This window comes from Myotis daubentonii, chromosome 2, assembly GCF_963259705.1.
Source record: "Myotis daubentonii chromosome 2, mMyoDau2.1, whole genome shotgun sequence".
NCBI classification, from domain to species: Eukaryota; Metazoa; Chordata; class Mammalia; order Chiroptera; family Vespertilionidae; genus Myotis; species Myotis daubentonii.
In genome coordinates this window covers 221,460,632-221,480,106 of record NC_081841.1, presented here as the reverse complement: position 1 = coordinate 221,480,106, position 19,475 = coordinate 221,460,632, and the positions used below count along the sequence as shown (strand labels likewise).

Genomic DNA, 19,475 nt, shown 5'->3' with positions numbered 1-19,475 from the left:
ATATGTATTTTTTAAAAAGCAGGGGATAATGGCACAAAAGAGGCAGCTGTGGGAATATTTCCCCAGTTCTCCCCAAGGTTAGGTCCTAACCTGCTTCTTGGTGTAGGGGCTTCTGGCACCCAGCTGCCCTCCCCCCTTCCCCCCTCCATGGACTTATTATTTGGGTTTTGTACCCGATTCTACCCTGGAGTGAGGGGAGGGGTCCCCACATCCACCCACCAACAGGCAATGGTCAGGACACCAGCTGCGGGTCCTACAAGGCATTTGGTTGAGGGAGCATGAGATTCCCCAGGTCAATGGCTCAGTCCCCCAAGACCCGCCTCCACCTCAGAGACCCATGGTCAGGCCAGCCCAGGCGGGACGCTGTGCCCTGACCAGCGGGTTATAAATCAGGGGTCGCCACGGCCCCTCCTCAGGCTCCCCCAACTTGCTGGAGTGACTCACAGAGCTCAGGACCCCCCCTGACTCGCTGGTTCATTACCGAGGATGTGCAAGGACATGCGGTGACATAGGGAGACGGGGGCAGCGTGTCCCTTCCTCAGAGCCTCCACCTGCTCACCCGCCGAGGCTCCCCAGCCTGCCCCTCCGTCTTCCCAGGGGATCCATGGCACGTCATGGCCATTCCTGCCTCCGCCTTCTCGTTAACGGTGCCCTCAGGGGGACACGCATCTCTCTTCTCCACAAGGAAATCTCACCCCTGCCAACAGGAAGTCGTTGATGGGGTGGTCCCTTATCGTTCTGGGCTGCTCCTTCATGTGGGGGTAATTTGATTTCTCTTCACACCTTTCATTTTAAACTAGACTACATCCCGGTGGTCTTGTTTTATTCCTCGTCTTTGTGGGACCTCAGCCTGCAGAGCTGCAAATCGATAGTTTGCGTATGGTGTGGGTTTCCTTAATTATTCAAAACAACGCCGAGGGCAGCCATTGAGGTGAATTAGTGTGTGTGCATGTGTGTGTGTGCGTGTGTGTGTATATGTGTGTGTGTGTGTGTGTGAATAGTTTTATGATGTTTATTTTATCTGCCAACTTCGTTACCCCCAGAAACTGAGGGGCTGAGTTACAAGGTGAGAGTCTGCAGGTGGGCGGCCGGGCCAGGTCCTCGCACAGGCGGCCTGGTGGGACGGAGCAGCGTTGGAAAGACAGAACCGGTCCCCCCGTGCCACCATGAGCCTGCAGGTGTGGGGCGCGCCCCCTTGTCTTCTGTGTGCGTGCCGTTCCCTCTCGCTCAGGCCGGGAACACCATCGCGGTTCACCACGCGGCGCAGGGCGGGCGAGGCAGGTTCGCAGTGGGCACAGGGACAAGAAAACGACGACTCCTCAGCAACAGGAGGAGATGACAGTGCTTCTCTGTTCACACTGTGAACCTACTTTTGCCCCGTCTGAATGATCACAAATAGGTCATCTAACATTTGGCCAAAATGGTTGGGAATTAAAAAAAAAAAAAAATCACAGATCAACAACAGCCAAACTAAGATGCTGGCTTTTGTGTTTGTGTTTCCAGGTCAGAACTGCGGAGGCTTAGTCCAGGGCCCCAACGGCACCATCGAGAGCCCCGGGTTCCCGCACGGGTACCCCAACTACGCCAACTGCACGTGGATCGTGCTGACGGGCGAGCGCAGCCGCGTCCAGCTGTCCTTCCTGGCCTTCGCGCTGGAGGAGGACTTCGACATCCTGGCGGTCTACGACGGGCAGCTGCAGCAGGGCAACCTGAAAGTCAGGTAAGGCTGGCGCTGCGCGGCCAGGGCCGGGGCCCTGGGTGACCTCCGTCCCGAAACCTGATTGCAATGCGTAGCTGAATGCCATTCTGAGCAGGAAACTTTCCTGCAGGCGCGCCAAAGGGGGATGGAGACTGTAGCTGCAATCACAAGTCTCCCGGTAGTTAAAAACCTGACTCCTCCTGAAAGCAGCCATTGACTGCATTTATGAGCCCCAAATTGCTCAGGATCTGGTAAACAGGGTTGTCAAGGTAATTGAAGGAACATGATCACACGCCATTGTTTTTAAGCAACTGTGGATCTAAGAGAAAAGGCACAAAGATAAATGAGTAAAATCGAGTGCTTATTCAGAGTGCAATTCAGAAAAACACACAAAAGGAACCTTTATATTGTCAGAGAAAACATTCAATAAGAAGAACATGAAAGAATACTGCAGTCTTTGAAGAACTTTTGTCTTACACAATCATAATATACTGCATCCCCCATTGGTTTTCTCTGTTGCTGTATGATTTGTACGATGGAGAAATGGAAATAAGTTCTGGAGGATTTTAACTTACATTTTTCATTTATCCACATAGAAAAATTGCAGCTGTACAACTATTCCATTTTTTAATTATTTTGCAAAGGGAAGACAAATATCTTTTCAAAGAAACTGGAATTTCTTAGCTAGCCTGATGAACATATTTAAATGCATACATATCTATATATAAAGAGCCAGGGGCTGTCACATCCGAAACAACCAAACAGATGACCGAACAGGCTGCGTGGTTAGTGAGGGACGACCAAACGACTGAGCAGCAGGCTGTGTGGGGTGACCAGGCCGGCAGGGGGCAGTGAGGGCTACCAGGCTGGCAGAGGGGGCAGTGAGGGGCGACCAGGCCGGCAGGCAGGTGAGCAGTTAGGAGCCAGCGGTCCTGGATTGTGAGAGGGATGTCTGACTGCCGGTTTAGGCCAGATTCCCAGCAGTCGGACATCCTCCGAGGGGTCCCAGATTGGAGAGGGTGCAGGCTGGGCTGAGGAGATCCCCTCCCATGCATAAATGTCATGCACCGGCCCTCTAGTCTATATATATAAACGCCTAAGCGGCCGTTATAACCAGTGAACCTGGTTGACTGGTCGCTATGATGCGCGCTGACCCTCAGGCAGCAGATCTCAACGCAGGGGCTGCCTCCTGGTGGTCAGTGCGCTCCCACAGCTAACCTTCCATGACTGGCCAACCTCCTGAGATCCCTCCCCCTAGACTGGGCGAGACGGCCCCCACAGGCCCCACTCACCAGCCAGGCCGAGGGACCCCACCCGTGCACGAATTCATGCACAGGGCCTCTAGTATGCAAATAAAGCTTAATCCTCCGGTTTTAAATGTTTGTATTAATTAGAAGTTAAGTCTTTGACTAAGTCACATAGAAAATCGGGTAATAGGCAGAAGAAATTATACTGCTCAGACAAATAACCTGCTGTTAATGCCAAGTTTAGCAGTAATGCACACCATCTTGTATTTTGTTCAAGATTGTGTGGACTGAGAAGGTCTCTAGCTATAAAATTATGCAAGTATCCCTGTATGTCTAGTTAATATAAATATATATTAACAGTATATGAACTACATTATATTACTATATTCCAAATATATTTTATTTGCATTTTCTTTTCTAATTAAATTTTATTGGGGCGACATTAGTCCACATGAACATATAGGTTTCATGACATTTTCAAATGTCAAGCATCTTCTAGTGTTTTCTGGACCCTCGGAGATACCTGCTGTCTGTTCTGAGAAGCACGTTTCCGTTTTCCCTGCCCTCTGTCCTGCACTGCGCACGGCTATGTCCGTGTGAATTAGGTGAACGTTGTCCTCCTGTCTGACATGCAGGGTCTGCATTCAGTGTTTGGACAGAGCATCTGCCTACACAACCCTGGCTCATTGGAGGCAAGCGTTCTCCTCTTTGCTGCTCTTCTAAATACAAGTCACTCATTTGCTTTTATTTTACATACAGGATGCCGGTAGGGAACAGCGGTGCATTGTAATAATAAAAAGAATTGTGAGAGGAACTGCATAGAGTTATGATGAAAGGGGGGTATCGTTTATTCACTTATCAAGGCAGGCCTGGCTGGGTGCTTTTTGGTTGGTTGGCACATCACCCTGATAGGCTGAGGTTTCAGGTTTGATGTCCGGTCAGGGCACATACAAGAACACAAGAATCAACCAATGCGTGCATCAATAAGTGGAACATCAAGCCAGTGTTTCCCTCTCCCCGTCTCTCTCTCTCTCTCTCTCTCTCTCTCTCTCTCTCTCTCTCTCTCTCTCTCTCTCCCATCAATGAACAGAGCTCAAGGCAGATGACTCCGGGTCAACAGTAACTCTCTTTGCAGCTCACAAACACACCTAGCAAAGACGTGCTCTTAGAAATTCTTCTTTGTCACTATTTTCATGTCCTAGAATTCGATCCTAGTCTCAAGGAAACTTGTCGTAAATATTAATTTGATTGACAACTGTTTTAAAATAATGCCCTATCCTCTTTTGTTCTCATGATGATATGCTTGCTTTATATGGTAACGACCGTAAAGCTGAGCAAACAGTGATCCTGAACACAGTTGGTGTTACGACGAGGTCAGCCCCGGGAATGTGAAGGTTAGAACCATCCGGTTCACCACACGTTAGCGGAGGCTCTGGGGACGGAGTATAAACTGACACCGGGCCTCAGCGAGCTTTACAAATATCGGGGAGCTACAGGGTGGCACCGTGATTCCTTTACTCGCTGATATTTATTCCAGAGAAAGCAAGGGAGGCTGATAGGAAAGACACTGCTGGGTTCATATAAATTCCTGCCAACTACAATTTCTCATTTGAGACAGAGGACAAAGATGCCATATTTCTGCCTGTTTCATGTCCTTAAATTAAGGAAGATGCTCTCATCCCTACATGACACTATATAGCTTGTGCCCAGTGGCATGGCTCTGTGGTTGATGAACCAGGAGGTGACAGTTCCATTCCCCGTTAGGGCACAGGCCCGGGCTGTGGGCTCGATCCCCAGTGTGGGGTGTGCAGGAGGCAGCAGATCCATGATTCTCTCTCGTCATTGATGTTTCTCTCTCTCTCCCTCCCTCTGCCTCTCTAAAATCAATGGAAATATATTTTAAAAATTAAAAATTAAAAAATCAATATAAAACCACATTAACCCCCCCTAAGCTATATAAATTCTCCTCCTTGTCTGCACTTAGAACCCCTTTTGGAGTGGACGCTCCGTGCGTGGGGAGCGGCTCTGGGCACGGTGTTCACTGGCCGGGCTGCCATAGCACCTGGGGGAGCAGCTCAGAGCAGGTCCCTCCAGGGCGCTGAGAGCAGGGTCTTCACTCATAAACGCGTGGATCAGCCACGATGGGGACTGAGGTCTGAGTGCTGAGGGCGCACGCCTTGGAGGCCGCAGCACGCCCACGTCAGCCGGGGCCGGGACTCAGGACCGGCAGTGCAGCCGCTGCACGGAGACCCTGCGGGATGTGTTCCCACCCTGCGGGATGTGTTCCCGCCCTGCCCTGCAGCAGCGGCTGGTCTCTAAAGGCAGCTCGCTCAGAGCGCCTCCAGGGCCGGAGGGCAGCGAGGGCCTTCCACGGAGGCTGGTGCAGGAGCCGCTGGCCCTGAGCTGCCCCCAAAGCCCTTCCTGAGACGGTCGCCGGCTCCTGTGTGTGTCACTGCTGCTCTGACGTGTTTTCAGCAGCGAAAGGTGCACCGACAGCCAAGTGAACACCAGCTGTGTCTGAAACAACTCGAGCGTTTCTGTTACAACGCATTTCTCCTGTCTCGCCACAGGAAGACGAATTTTTCCAAATTACATACGATTTAGATCCGATCCCCAAATCACAAAACATGGAATTTGGAGATTAGAATGATTGATGTTTACATGGCGACTTGGTGTTTACTGAGAAATGGATTCTTTACCCTAATTTTAAAAAAATCTTTAAAGGGAAAACAGTCATGCACAGGTCATGTTGTCGTCTTGGATCGTTCTGTTAGGAGCACACGAAGGCAGAGTGGTGTGCGCCCGTCACTGAAGTCAGTGCTAACACGTGGGGTGTGCAGGAGGCAGCTAATTGGGAGGCTAACTAAGACCTCCCTGACGCACAAGAAGGCTGCGACCCACAAAGAGAAATAGGAATCTGTCGAGTTACCTGCAATTAATGCCACTGATTGGATGAGCTGTCACAGCACTGCTGTTTTTTTAAAATATGTTTTTATGGATTTCATAGAGGAAGGGAGAGGGAGACAGAGAGAGACATCAGTGATGAGAGAGAACCATCCATCAGCTGCCTCCTGCACACCCCACACTGGGGATCGAGCCTGCAACCCCGGGCATGTGTCCTGACTGAGAATAGAACTGTGACCTCCTGGTTCATAGCTTGATGCTCAACCACTGAGCCACACTGGCCGGGCTCCTGCTGTTGTTTAAATCTCTGGCCTTTATTGACCCTGCGCCTGCTCTTGCTTCTCAAATATCCACAGAGGTCCAGCCGTGTGGCCATAAAATCCTACACTTTCGATTCTGCAGCATCTGACAGTGTTCTCTGGCAGGTGGACCGATGCACGTGGGTTGACCAGAACGCCAGCACCTTGCCGTTCCGGCCCACGGCTCACCCCTCTCTGACCCTGAGACGCTTGCCACAGTCCCGTCTCCATTCTGTTTTGCCTGTAAGAGGACCGTTCCTAGCAAGCAGGGCCCTGATATTGAAGGAACTCGCCGTCTCACTGCAAGCGGCACTCCTGGCCTTCCCTCTCGCCCGTGTCGTCCCTCTGTGCCCCGCCCGCGTGGCTGCGCTAACAGACTGCTGTAGCCGAGGCGTCTTGTTTATTTCTCTCTCAGAGCTCTGGAGGCTGGGAGCCGACCAGGGCCCTTCCCATGGTCCATAGGCGGCATCTGCTCAGAGTCTCCCCCGGCCAGAAGGGCAACGGGACTCTCCGGCTCATTAATTCCCAGGAATGAGGACTTCACCCTCCTGGCCCACCACCTCTAGGCAGTGACCTTGACTGTGCCTCTCTAACTTTCCCCAAATTTCCCCTCAATTCCTGCAGTGATGGCCAGGCTCCCCCTTCAAGTCCCAACCCATTGGGTGAGGGTTTCCGGCTGTGAGTGTGGGAGGGAGGCAGACCTGGAGTCTCTAGCCTGGGGGACAGCTCACGTTTTGGATGGATGGATGGATGGATGGATGGTCTAGTCCAATATGTCAAACTCAGAGGCTAACATGGGCCAAATAAATGAGGCATGCGGCCCGGGGGCTGCGAGTTTGACACGCGTGGTCTAGTCCAGCGGTCGGCAAACTACGGCTCGCAAGCCACATGCAGCTCTTTGGCCCCTTGAGTGTGGCCACGAAGTTTCAGTCGCACTGTACGTGTGCTCCCGCACGTGGTATTTTGTGGAAGAGCCACACTCAAGGGGCCGCCGTTTGCCGGCCACTGGTCTCGTCCTTGACCTGCCCTTACAGAGAGCAAGCTTCGCCCCTCTGCTTCCCTGTCCTTCCCGCTGCCACTGAGCCTGGAAGCCTGTGCTCCTGGAAATAGGACGGTCTCTGCAGTGGCCTCTGGGGGGGGGCTGCCTGGCCCCCTGTTCTGCGTGTCGAGCGGCTCACTCATCCTCTGAGGCAGACGACGTGCCCCGAGAGGCCTCCTCTGGGAGGCAGGCACCTGACTTTCAAACAGCAGTGATCTCGAGGGCGAGCTTGACCCAAAATACTCTTGACCCGAGCGGCTTGGCTCAGGGGACAGAGCGTAGCCTGCAGGCTGAAGGGTCCTGGGTTGGATTCCCGTCAAGGGCACATGCCCAGGTTGCAGGCTCGCTCCCCACTGGGGGTTGTACAGGAGGCAGCTGATCGATGATTCTCTCTCATCATTGGTGTTTCTAGCTCTCTCTTCCTTCGTCTCTAAAATCAAAACAAATATATTTTATAAAAATAAAATACATAAATAAATAAAACAGTCTTGATTCAGGGACCTGGCTGGTGAGCTCAGTGGATAGCACATTGGCCCACAGACTGAGGGGTCTCCGGTTTGATTCCGGGTCAAGGGCATGGACCTCGGCTGCAGACTTGATCCCTGGTCGGAGTGCATGCGGGAGGCAACCAGTAGATGTGTCTCTCACCTCCATGTTTCTCTCTCTGTGTCTCTCACCCTCCCTTCCACTCTCTCTAAAAATCAGTGGGAAAGTTATCCTCAGGTGAGGACTAACTAGAAATAAAAGAGTAAAATACTCTTGATTCAGGGCTACACACCCCTGGCCTCTGTGTCTGTGTGTGTGTGACCCGACAGGACCTAGTAGAACCATCTAGAAGGGCATGAGCATCTGTCCCACACGGCGCCTGCTGCCCAGACCACCTTCTCTCCCGGTGAAGTGGGGTGGAGGTGGTTCAAAATCAGAAAGTGATTGACGACGACCTCGCTTTCCCACTGCGATGACGTTATCATGTCAGACTGACAACGGGAACTCTGCTTGTGGCTCAGACCGTGGAAAAGGCGGCCGAGGGAGGAAGGTCCTGCCACGGGACGTGGGAGACCAGCGTGCCGGCCCCACGTGGCTGTGGAGCGCGAGCCCAGGAAATGGCTGGCAGGCACTTATCCTGCCTCTCGGCCTCTCTCACGTTCCCAAAATTACCCCTAAAGGTCTGCCGTGAAGGTGATGAAGAGCCGACAGAGGAGCGTGAGAGGGCCGTTAGCACCAGGACGTTATGAGCACATATTGCTAAAATATCACAGTTTTCTTCCCAATATTTTTATAAGCCGCAATAATGTGTTTGAATGCATTAATACCTAACTTCGCAGCCTATGTATTATTAATGACGGCTGGTGATGTTTATAACTTGCCAACTGTTAAGGGCCAGGACGGGTCTGAGTTGCATTCCGATGAGATGGGAGGCCTGGCCATGCTGACTTCTGCCTTCCTGCCCCCACGCTGGTGCAGGCCCGAGGGAGCCATTCGCAGGTCAATAGTGAGACAGAAATGAAAGCGCCCTTTTATTTTTAGCTCAGCTGGTGACTAAGGCCCCAATTAAGATCCCAGAAATGTAGGGTGAAGTGTGGCTAAAGCTTCTATAGGAGCAGGTCTCATCCTAACCACAGGCACGTCTCTGACATCTTATCACACCCCCGCTGCGGGGAAGGAAGGAATGAGCAGTGACTGGGCCAGCATGCGGAGTGGGCGGGTGCAGAGGGATGGATCTCGGAGCCTGAGTGGGGACGCCCTGCTCCCCGCACAGAGGGGGTGTCTCAGCCTAGAAAGCCAGAGCCCACCAGGACCTCGGCTTCTGGCTGGGGAGGTCCCGGACCCTCGTGAGGACACTGGGGGGCGGGAGGCAGGGGCCGTGCTTGGTCCTCTCATCCCAAACTGTCGCATTCCCATCATCACGTGACTGTGTCAGCCATGCTCACTATTCTGCGTACACGTTTCAAGATGATGAAATTAAAAAATAATTTTCTTTGATGCATCATTCATCTTCCCTTTTCTCAAATAGGCTTTAAAATTAACAACTCATAGGCAAGCCCAGTAGTTACTGGGTAAGGCTGAGTGGCTTGTTTTTACGTTGTCTCTCTACAGTTGACTAGATGGGAGATACGACCAATTAAAGGAGGCATTTAAGGCCTAGACAATTGATAAATGTAGTAGAGATATAGATAGAGATATAGACATAGGTATATAGATTAGATATAGATATGGATATGGGTATAGATATAGATAGATATGGATATGGATATGTATATAAATATGGATATGGATATAGATATAGATGATATAGATATAGATATGGGTATGGATATGTACATGCATATAGATATGGATATGGATATAAATGATATAGATATAGATATAGATATGGATATCAACACTAATAAAAGAGAAAAATGGTAATTGGCATACGAGCTAACCTTTTCATTGGCTAATCAGGGCTATATGCAAATTAACTGCCAACTAAGATTGGCAGTTAACTGCCAACAAGATGGCGGTTAATTTGCATACGTAGGCACAATGCAGGGAGGCGAAAGGGAAAGCAGGAAGAAGCCCCCTGCCACTGACAGTGATCGGAAACCCAGGGGGGAGCTAAGAGCTGGGGGGCAGGGCAGAGGCGGCCCTGGGGCCGCCTTTGCCCTGCCCCCCAGCCATGATCGGAGAATCAGGTGCCTTTTCTGCCCTGGCCAGTGATAGCAGGAAGTAGGGGTGGAGCCAGCGATGGGAGCTGGGCACGGTCGAAGCTGGCAGTCCCGGGAGCTAGGGGTCCCTTGCCTGGGCCTAAAGCGAAGCCCACGATCGCGGGGCCGCTGCAGCTGCGGGTCCCCGCTGCCCGGACCAGATGCCTAGGCCAGAGGCATTAGGCCTGGGCAAGGGGCCAATCCTGCGATTGGAGGGTGATGGGGGTCAACGCCTGAGGGCTCCCAGTATGTGAGAGGGGGCAGGCTGGGCTGAGGGACACTCCCCCCCACACACACACCCAGTGCACGAATTTCGTGCACCGGGCCCCTAGTAGATATATATATAGCTATGGCTATGGATATGCATATAGATATGGATATGGATATAGATATAGATGATATAGATATATATGTAGGTATAGATATAGACATAGTCATAGATATGGATATATGGTTAGAGATAGATAGATGATAGATTTCTCTCCCCAGCTGATTTGAATATTCAGCTTTGATTGAGACCAACTATATATATTTTTCATAAAAGTCTTATTTATTAACAAAAATGATGAAAATGCTAGTAATTAGAGATCTTGGAGATAAAGTAATAAAACATGTAGGAGTGAGGCAGGACTGTCCGAAACACTGCAAGCGGATCTTAACGTGGACTTGAGTTCTGACGCCTCCTCTTCGTGTGTGGGTGTTCTTTCGCAGTCGCCAAACACGGATGGTTCTTTGAAATGTCCTGCCATTTTCAAAGCAGCAGAGCATAGTCACCTGGGCAGACAAGCCAGGGTAGTGCCACTTGTATGTGTAGAGAGACTCAAAAACTCCCCCTTTCTGTGACGTCACATACCCATCCCCCTTCTTTTCACATATACATAGGACTTAGCATCTGACTGTCCTAACAGTAATCCACAAGGCACGTGTTTACCTTAGGAGGAGTCTCAGTGCAGCCTTTTAAAATGTTGCTGTTATTCTGGCACAGTTTTGATATCTAGACATGCTGTGAGTTTGCACATTTAACCGGCTAATAGGACTTTAAGGACGAATCGCAGGAGCAGTGAGGAGTGGTGGCAGCCCACACCTTTACACCTAGAAACGTCCCCCAACCTTGGCTTCGGGGAGAGAACCTGCCCCTCTCCCCAAGCCCCCTCCTCGGGCCTCCACCTGCCCTGCAGCTCTGAGAACCCAAAGCTTCAGGCAGCAGGTCCAGGGGTCAGCGCTGGGCATCCGGGGTGGTGGGCGGAAGTGACGCAGCCTCCACAGCTTTTTGGAGGATGGATGACGCCGTGGAAGGGCAGGCTGCCTCTCGGCCTCGGGAGTGGCGTCGGCCACACCGTCCGCTGGAACCGGTGGGTCCCGGGTGACCTCGGGCGTGAGTGTTCTCCTTGGTTCATGGAGGGGTGAGGCGGGGAGGGTGACGCGGTCTGTGGGGGTGTGGGCCTCGGGGAGGTGGTGTTTGGGGAGTCAGAGCTCAGGTCTGGAGGAGGGGAGGGGGGTGGACGGGGTGGAGGCCCGGAGGTTGACAGCCTGGAGGGGGGGGTATCAGGCAGGCCTCCAGGCAGGTCCCCGCAGGCCCACGGCCTCCATCTCTGACTGACAAATAAAGAAGCAGCGCAGGCCCAGGAGAGGCGAGCAGACAGCGCAGCCAGTGAGCCCCGCACAGTGAGGTTAACTGACATGTGCGCCCGTCAGCTCCAGGTGGTGCCAATTCCAGGAAAGGCCCCGCCACAGCTGCCCCAGCGTGGCTGCCACGGTTCCAGGTTGTTCCTTCAATTGGGAAACAGATCAGATGCTCTCAGAGGTGTTTCTGGAAGGAGCTCAGCTTGCCCATTTGACCTGCTGTCCTGAGGGTGTGGTCGGATGGACCAAGAGTGGGCGCGCTTGCTGTCCGTCTCTCTCAGGACGTGTGAATGGCGGTGAGGGAGGTGATGGGCCGCGTTTGGTGAACACCTGCCCTTGGGGTTTCCTGACTAGGACCTGGTGTGTGAATGGACCTGCGGAGGGTGACCTGCAGGTCTGTGCACAAGACACAGGGGGTTGTACTGCGGGTGTGGCTTTAAGATGCGCCCCAACTCGGCCTGAACTGGGTGCGTCTGGCCCTTTAAATTGTCACCCTTCTATTGGATGTAGAAAGAAGTTATCTTACTGAGGCTTAAGTTCGCATTTCCCCGATGATTAGTGATGTTAGCGTCTTTTCCTGTGCCTGCTGGTCACTTGGAGAGCTGCCTTTGCCACGGTCTGTGAACGTCTTTCCCACTGATCTACGTGTGACAGGTCATTCCTCCCAGATTCATTCTCTCCGTGGAGCATTTTGAATGATAAGTGGTTCTTTTAATCCTAATAAAGTCCAGTTTACTAACATTTTTGTTTTTATGATTTTCTGCAAAATAGAAGAAATATGTGCATATTCTGAAACCACAAATACTTTCCTCTATGTTTTCTTCTAAACGTTTAGTAGTTGAGCTCATTGTTGGCCCGTGTTCCATCCTGAGTTAATTTTTCTACGTGATCTGCATTAGGTCAGACATTGATCTGTTTGCCCGTGGCCATCCAGCCCTGTCCGGACCATTTTGACAATCAGTGTTCCCTATGAAGTTGACTTTTTGCGTGTGAGGTACGTGTTGACGCTGGGGGTTTGGAATTCAGGTGCCTGGCATCGTGTTGGAAAGGGCTTGTTTCCCTCCCTGAGTTGGCTGGACACCTTTGTTGAATCGATTCCTGGTCCGTGGGGGGGACTCTGTGCTCTCTGCTGTCCCGTTTATCTGTTTGTCCTTTTGCTGGGTTGATTGTCATAGCTACAGACTCATGCTTGTTCAGGGAAATAAGAAATAAAAATGTAAACATGAAAATAAATTTACATTTTCCTGCCTCCTGACACAAAATAATGCTCATGCAAGAAATGCTGCTTAGAAATTGATCTTTCTAGTACCTTTTCCCCATCAAATTGCTGGGGTGGCTTCTATCTCCCGATGGATCTTGGCTGACATGTTGATGGTACATTTTTTCATAAATGTTCTTTATCAGTTTGAGGGAGTTCTCCACTGTCACTGGCTTGCTGAGGGTTTTATTATGAACGTGTTAAACTTGTGAAATGGTGATCCTGCATCCACTAAAATCGTGGTGCCTTTTAATATTTCTATTAACACGGTCAGTTACATTGATTTGTGTTTTTGTTTTATGTTGGTCCAAACTTTCTAGGATAAGGGTCATAGATGATTTTGTATATCTTTGGGTTGAACATCTTACATTTTATCATGAATTTATGTGTATGTATGTGAGGGATTGTGGTTTTTGATATTTTGGTAACCTTTTCCAGGTTTTGCTGGGAGGATTGGGGCAATCTCTACAAAATGGAATAGGACAGTTTCTTAAAATGTTTGTGCAGTTGGTGTTGTTTTGACAAATTTCAACAGGGAAACACCTGTGTCTGGACTTTGCTTTTTGGGAACCTTTTTATAAAAAATTCATTGTATTTTATTAATGTAGTGCTATTTAGATTTTCTATTTCTTCTGGTGTCAATTTTGGTAAATGGTATTTTTCAAGATATTTACCCACTTAATTTCCTTCATAAAAAATTTATTAATAGCACTAATTTAAATCTTCTTAAGGTCTATAGAGTCTGGGGTGCTAAACCATTTTTCATGTTGATATTGAGAATTTGTATTCTCTCCCTTTTAAAAAATTTCTTGATTTTTCAAAGACCACACTTTAGCTTTGTTATATTCCCAATTATCTTTTTTTTGTTTCACTCATTTTATTTTCCCAATTCCACTCCTTCTACCCATTTTGGTTTATTCTGCTTTTTTTTTCTCTCTAGCAATTTAAGGTAGAATATGAGGCCGCTGATTTAGCTCTTTCTTCTTTTATAACATGAATATAAGCTTGTAACCATGCACTATTTTATCTGTGCCATATATTTTCTATTAATTTCACATAATACATTTTTCAGTTTATCTTAAAATTCCATCTCTGACAGATGAAATATTAAGAAGAGTGTTGTTTGATTCAGAATATTTGGGAGTCCTGACAATTTTACTGTAGTTCACTCCTCATTTGAGACTGTCAGAGAATACACTGTGCTTGATTTCCATCCTTTTATATTCATTGAAGCATGTGTATTTCATCAACTCGGGGTAGCTTTTTCATACTCGAGCCATCACTACAGAGAGGAAACCATCACCCATGACCATTTACTACATTTCAGACTGTACAAGTCGCTTAACTTTTCAAAGAATACTATACATAAATATGAATTTTTGTTTTAATCTTATGTATGTGTATATGTATGTATGCAAATATGTATATATAATCTATATTTATTGAAAGAGAATGGGTCTTTCTATAGGGTATTTGTCATTAGCATAATTTTATTCGGTACTTGGTTTTTCAAACATTTCTGGGTAGTGTCTAAAATTACTTTTTGAACACCAAACACAATTGATACAGGATTTTATAGATTTACTATTACAAAAGGAAAAACTCAATAATATAAATCTTCTATTAACTCGCCCTTAGTGATTATAAGTTAATAAAATGTACGTGGGAAATAAGTGTTTATGAACATATTTACAATGCTGACTCTTTTGGCTGTCTATGCAAATATCCCAGTGTATAAAGTATAAATCTATTAAGTCATTTAACATTTTTATGTTATTACCTTGATAATATTTATACTATTACTATTATTTGTCCCCAAATAAGGAAGCAAATAATGTAGCTTTATTATGCAGGTACTTAGTCCCTAACAATAGTGTTCCGCACCAAATCCGCCATGTTGCGTCCTGTGGAGGCCAAGGTGGTTAGAACATGCCTGGTTTTCCATGAGCTTCCGTGTGAGGAGGGAGCGAGAGGACACGCGGTCACGCAGAGGCAGGAGCCGAGACTGTGTACCTGGCATGTCTGTCACTGAGTCCACATGGAGTCCCTGTGGCAAGAGCACAGCTCCCTGGGGGCCGAGAGCAGGAAATACCGCAGCTCGATGCATCTAGCCCGGTGGTTCCCAGCGTGGGGCACACGCTGCACAGGGGGCAGTTGGGTTTTTAAGGGGGCAATTCGAGAATGAGTTATTCACAGTGAATTTTTTGCATTTCTTAAACCGGGCCGTAGATGCCAGTGTGGCTCAGCAGTTGAGCATTGACCCAGGAACCAAGAGGTCGCTGGTTTGATGCCTGGTCAGGGCACATGCCAGGGTGTGGGCTCGATCCCCAGTAGGGGGTGTGCAGGAGGCACCCCATTGGTGATGTTCCTCTCTCATCGATGTTTCTATCTATTCCTTTCCCTTCCTCTCTCTCTAAATATCAATAAAAACATTTTAAAAAATAAATGCCCATCATTTCAAATAAAATAAAATGGGCCATAGTCGGGTCGTATCTTAATGGGCCATAGTCGGGTCCTATCTTAATGGGCCATAGTCGGGTCACACATACACTGGGCCTTCGATGGGGAGGAGGGGACATGGTGGTGCCAGAAGAGGCAGAGCCAGGGAGCAGCTCAGCGCTGGAGTCCGGTTGACACATGTCCACCTGATGTTTGGGTCCCATGTTCACGGATAGGCATTTGCTTGCCCGGAGGTCAGTCTCATTGATAACAGGGTCTCAGTCTGGATGCTGTTCAGTGGCATCGGAAACGGGTCTAGTTTCCATTTAATCTGAGTAGTGTTTTCTTAAATATCAACGTTTGTACTTTATCAAAGGAGAGAAATTAAAGATGATAGCCGCTCTTAAAGGATTTTGTTCATATTGCCTTTCTCCAACTCTTTTTATACCAAAGTGCAGCAGTTGATGAAATAAATCAAAATGGCAAAGGAGCAGATGGCGATAAAAAAAATACAGCTCGCCTTAGGTCCTGTAAGAATTCTTAAACACGTTTCAAAAAATTTATAAACAACAACAAGAGCACAAGTTACCAGTCTGTTTCTAAAATAACAAGCCTAAACGATAATCGATTAACAAAAATTAAAACCCTGGTAGGAGTCATTTATGGAATGTTCAGGAGAACATCAGCTAAAATACATACAACTAGTACTGCTTTGAGTCGGTTTGCAGTCAGCCTTACATAGGCCTATTGTATTTTTAGTGGCCAACACAAAATCAAAACAAGGTCAGCTGAAAGTCAATCAAATGTCAGAGAAAAGAATGAACCAGCTCAAAGACGAGAATGCGTTTCTTGTCTCTCACCTTTTCCCTTGGTGCATTCACATCGGGGAGAGGGACAGGTGTTGTGGGAAGGCAGTGATGGCGGTGGCCACGTGGACATGACCGGGGCAAGCCCACGTAATCCACCGTCAGTGACTCTCGGGCCATGTGATGGCCACCCTAGGCTGGTGTTAGTTGCTAGACCCTGTTTCTTACACTTTAGGTTTTTTTAAAACCAGAGTCCACGAACATGTCACACGAAAACACCATTTTATCAAAAACAGGACTTTGCTGGTGTAGGAAGGAGGCCGTCTTGTTATTTCGTGTTGCTTAATGTCTTCAGCACCGAGCATGCGTGGAGGGCGGCTGCAGCCCGCTCTAAGGTGCTTTGCACACAGATGGAGGAGCCAGGCCCTCCAGCTGCACCGAGCAGGGGGCGTCCTTCGCCTCCTCCGTCCTGGTTCCTTCCCCTGGGACAGGCAGAGGCGTGGGAGGAGGGGGCGCCGGCGTCTCTGCCCATTTCCTGACCGAGGTCTTCATTCCCTCAGAAGCTCAGGGTGAGCCCATGGGGGGCTCAGCTGCTCCTCTTGCTCTTCCGGGCGCACCCACTCCTGTGCCGAATGGGGAACTTCCCGGAGAAAGCAGGACGGGGGGGGGGGGGCCTGCTTGCTTCGGAGATGATGTTACCTCCGACCCCAGGCGCCCCTGGCAGGAGGCCTGTGCAGCCCCGCTCAGACACGCCCCCTGGGAGCTGAGAACACTTAGCATTTCTGCTTCTCCCTTCGACTGTTCTTCCCATCTTACGACTGTTTGGTTTTGCTAAATGTGAGCTATGTCTTGGCTATTTTGGAATATCTTGTACATTAAGACCCCTGAGAATTTATAGCAGCTAATTCCATTAAACTCACAAGATGTTTAGAGCAAATAAACCAGCTCAATAATTAAAAAAAAAAAAAAAAGAAAGAAATCCCACAGAAATCCTCCTGATCTGGAGATGGGTGTGAAGTCCTTAGGCCTCTCCAGTTTAATTTCCAGGCGTAATTACTTTGTGCTCCAAATACCATTGCTTTACAGATAAATCAGAGGAAACTAGAAACATTTTGTGAATTCTCTGAGGTTGGACAGTTTTTACTTTAAAGGAAAGATTCAGCTTTTAGTTTCATGTGAGACTAAATTACTTTGTTAAAAGCTGAGTGTTGGATGTTGGAAGACGGATGCCCTGTAGGTGCCGTCGATGCGGCGGGTTTCACATGTTCTTAGGAGAGAGACTTTCATCTTCCAGCCCATCGAGGGCTTTAAGGAAGTGTCGGCCACATTATCTGGGGCTGAGCGCCTGAGAGTGTAAGTGTGTAAGCCTGAGTGTAAGCGCATGTGTGTGTGCGTGGGGGGGGTGTTGTGTGTGTGTGCATTATGTGTTTGTGTGTGAGTATGAGCATGTGTGTGCGCGCCCATGTGTGCGTTATATGTTTTCATGTGAGTATGTCTGAGCATGTGTGTATGAGGGTATAAACCTGTGTGTGCATATGTGTGTTGTGTGTTATGTGTTTGTATGTGAGTGTGCGAATGATCATGTGTGTATGTAAGCATGTGTGCTATGTGTTTGCATGTGAGTGTGACTGTGTGAGTGTGACCATGTGTGTGGTGTTAGCCCCTGTGTGTGAGTGTATGTGGATGTGTGTAAGATGCATGTGCATGTGTGTGTAGTCATGTTCAGCTCACTTCCAGCTGGTGGTCTCCATGGCCTGCGCCTCCATGTTCTGGGTGCTCCCACACGGACTGTCCTACAAAACCCTCACTAGTGTCTCAGTGACAATGAGGAGCTCAGGTTGGAGGCAGAAGCAGGTAGACAGCAGGTGATGGGGGGTCAGGCTCGCTCTCTGACGTCAGGCCTTGTTCTTGTCAACATGCCCACCCCCTCCAAAAGCCGCAGCGCAGGCGGGGTGCTCCCGGCCGACGGGGCTCTCTGCGGGCTTCTAGCCTTCGGTTCCGTCTGTCCAGGCCCACACTCGACTGTCAGGAGACCATTGCGGAGCCTGGCTGACCCTGGGCCCCACCCCTCACACACGCGTTTCTCCCGCGCCCGCTTTCCTGCAGTCACTGCCTCTGAGGGTCATTGCCCTGTTGCCTCTCACGTGGGCCCCAGTGAAGTCCACGCTCTGATAGTTCTAGTTTCACACCCGCGGCTTTCCGGCTTCCCCTCCCTGTCCTCCAGGACTCGGTAATTAACTCCAGTCACGTCAGGCCCAGACGGGGAGGATGGGGGGTTCAGGGCGCGAGATGGCCCCTGCCTCAGAAGTGGTACCCTCTCCCCCCACTTCCTGTGGGACCCCCCCTGTGGCCCCATGCTGGGCGGAGACCGGTCAGCTAGGACTCACTCAGGCTCCCACTCTTCCCTCCTGGGGACGATCCCCTGCCCATGGACAGGACATCCACTCTTGGTTTCACCTTTTGTGTTGAATGTATTGGGGTGACGCCAGTTTATACAGGTTTCAGGTACACAATTCCACATCATGTCACCTGTACACGGTACTGTGTGTCCACGCCCCAAGTCAAGTCTCCGTCCATCACCACTTATCTCCCCGTACCCTCCTCCACCTCCCCCATCCCCACCCCTGGCAGTTGCCACACCATCATCCACGTCCCTGCTTCTCTCTCTTTTTCTTTCCTTTGCAAGCAGCAGGAGCGGAAAGGCAAATGGGCCCAATCCAGGGCTGCAGGCACAGTAGCTCACTCACAGCCAGAGGGAGGATGGGTCCAGGTGACGCGTAAGCTGCAAACCCAGCGTGCCCGGCGCCCCGTGCCTGGCGAGGAGCCACCCTTTAGCTGGGATTGAACTAGCCCAGTGCTGGCGAACCTTCTGAGCTCGGCGTGTCGGCATTTTGAAAACCCTAACTTAACTCTGGTGCCGTGTCACATAGAGACATTTTTTGATATTTGCCACCATAGTAAAACAAAGACTTATATTTTTATATTTAGTTTATATATTTAAATGCCATTTAACAAAGAAAAATCAACCAAAAACATGAGTTCGCGTGTCACTCTGACACACGTGTCATAGGTTCGCCATCACTGAACTAGCGCATTGGGCCCCAGCAGAGGGAGTGACCTTACGGAGAAGGCAGAACCATCTTTAGTTCTGGTGGAAACGCCCCGAGAGGACTCTAAGAGCCTGTTTTCCTCAATAAAACGATGTACCTTCCTCAGAGGAGAAAGGGGGTGGGGGGAGGCGTTGATGGAGAGACCTCGGCAGCAGGGGGGAAAGTCGTCCTGAATTTGTAGTTTCACCCGGTTCCTCGCTCCGGCCTCCACTAGAACCGCGGCCCCTGCGGGCACAGATCCCGCGTCTCTCCTCACCGCATCCCCAGGGCTCACAGCCGGAGTCCCAGTGCGCGGCCCTCGATACCGGCCCAGTGAGCGGACAGATGTACCAACGAGCGGAAATGATGCCGGAGCGGAGCGTCC

At 49.7% G+C, this 19,475-nt stretch overlaps 1 protein-coding gene across 1 annotated transcript in view; it reads left to right on the top strand.

The window, feature by feature from the left end:
- Window positions 1–19,475, top strand: part of CSMD1 (CUB and Sushi multiple domains 1) — an 858,055-nt gene that overhangs the window by 203,339 nt on the left and 635,241 nt on the right. Inside the window, exon 2 of the mRNA XM_059685840.1 lies at window positions 1,504–1,720. Coding sequence (XP_059541823.1) covers window positions 1,504–1,720 — 217 coding nt within the window. The remainder of the gene's footprint in view (window positions 1–1,503; window positions 1,721–19,475) is intronic.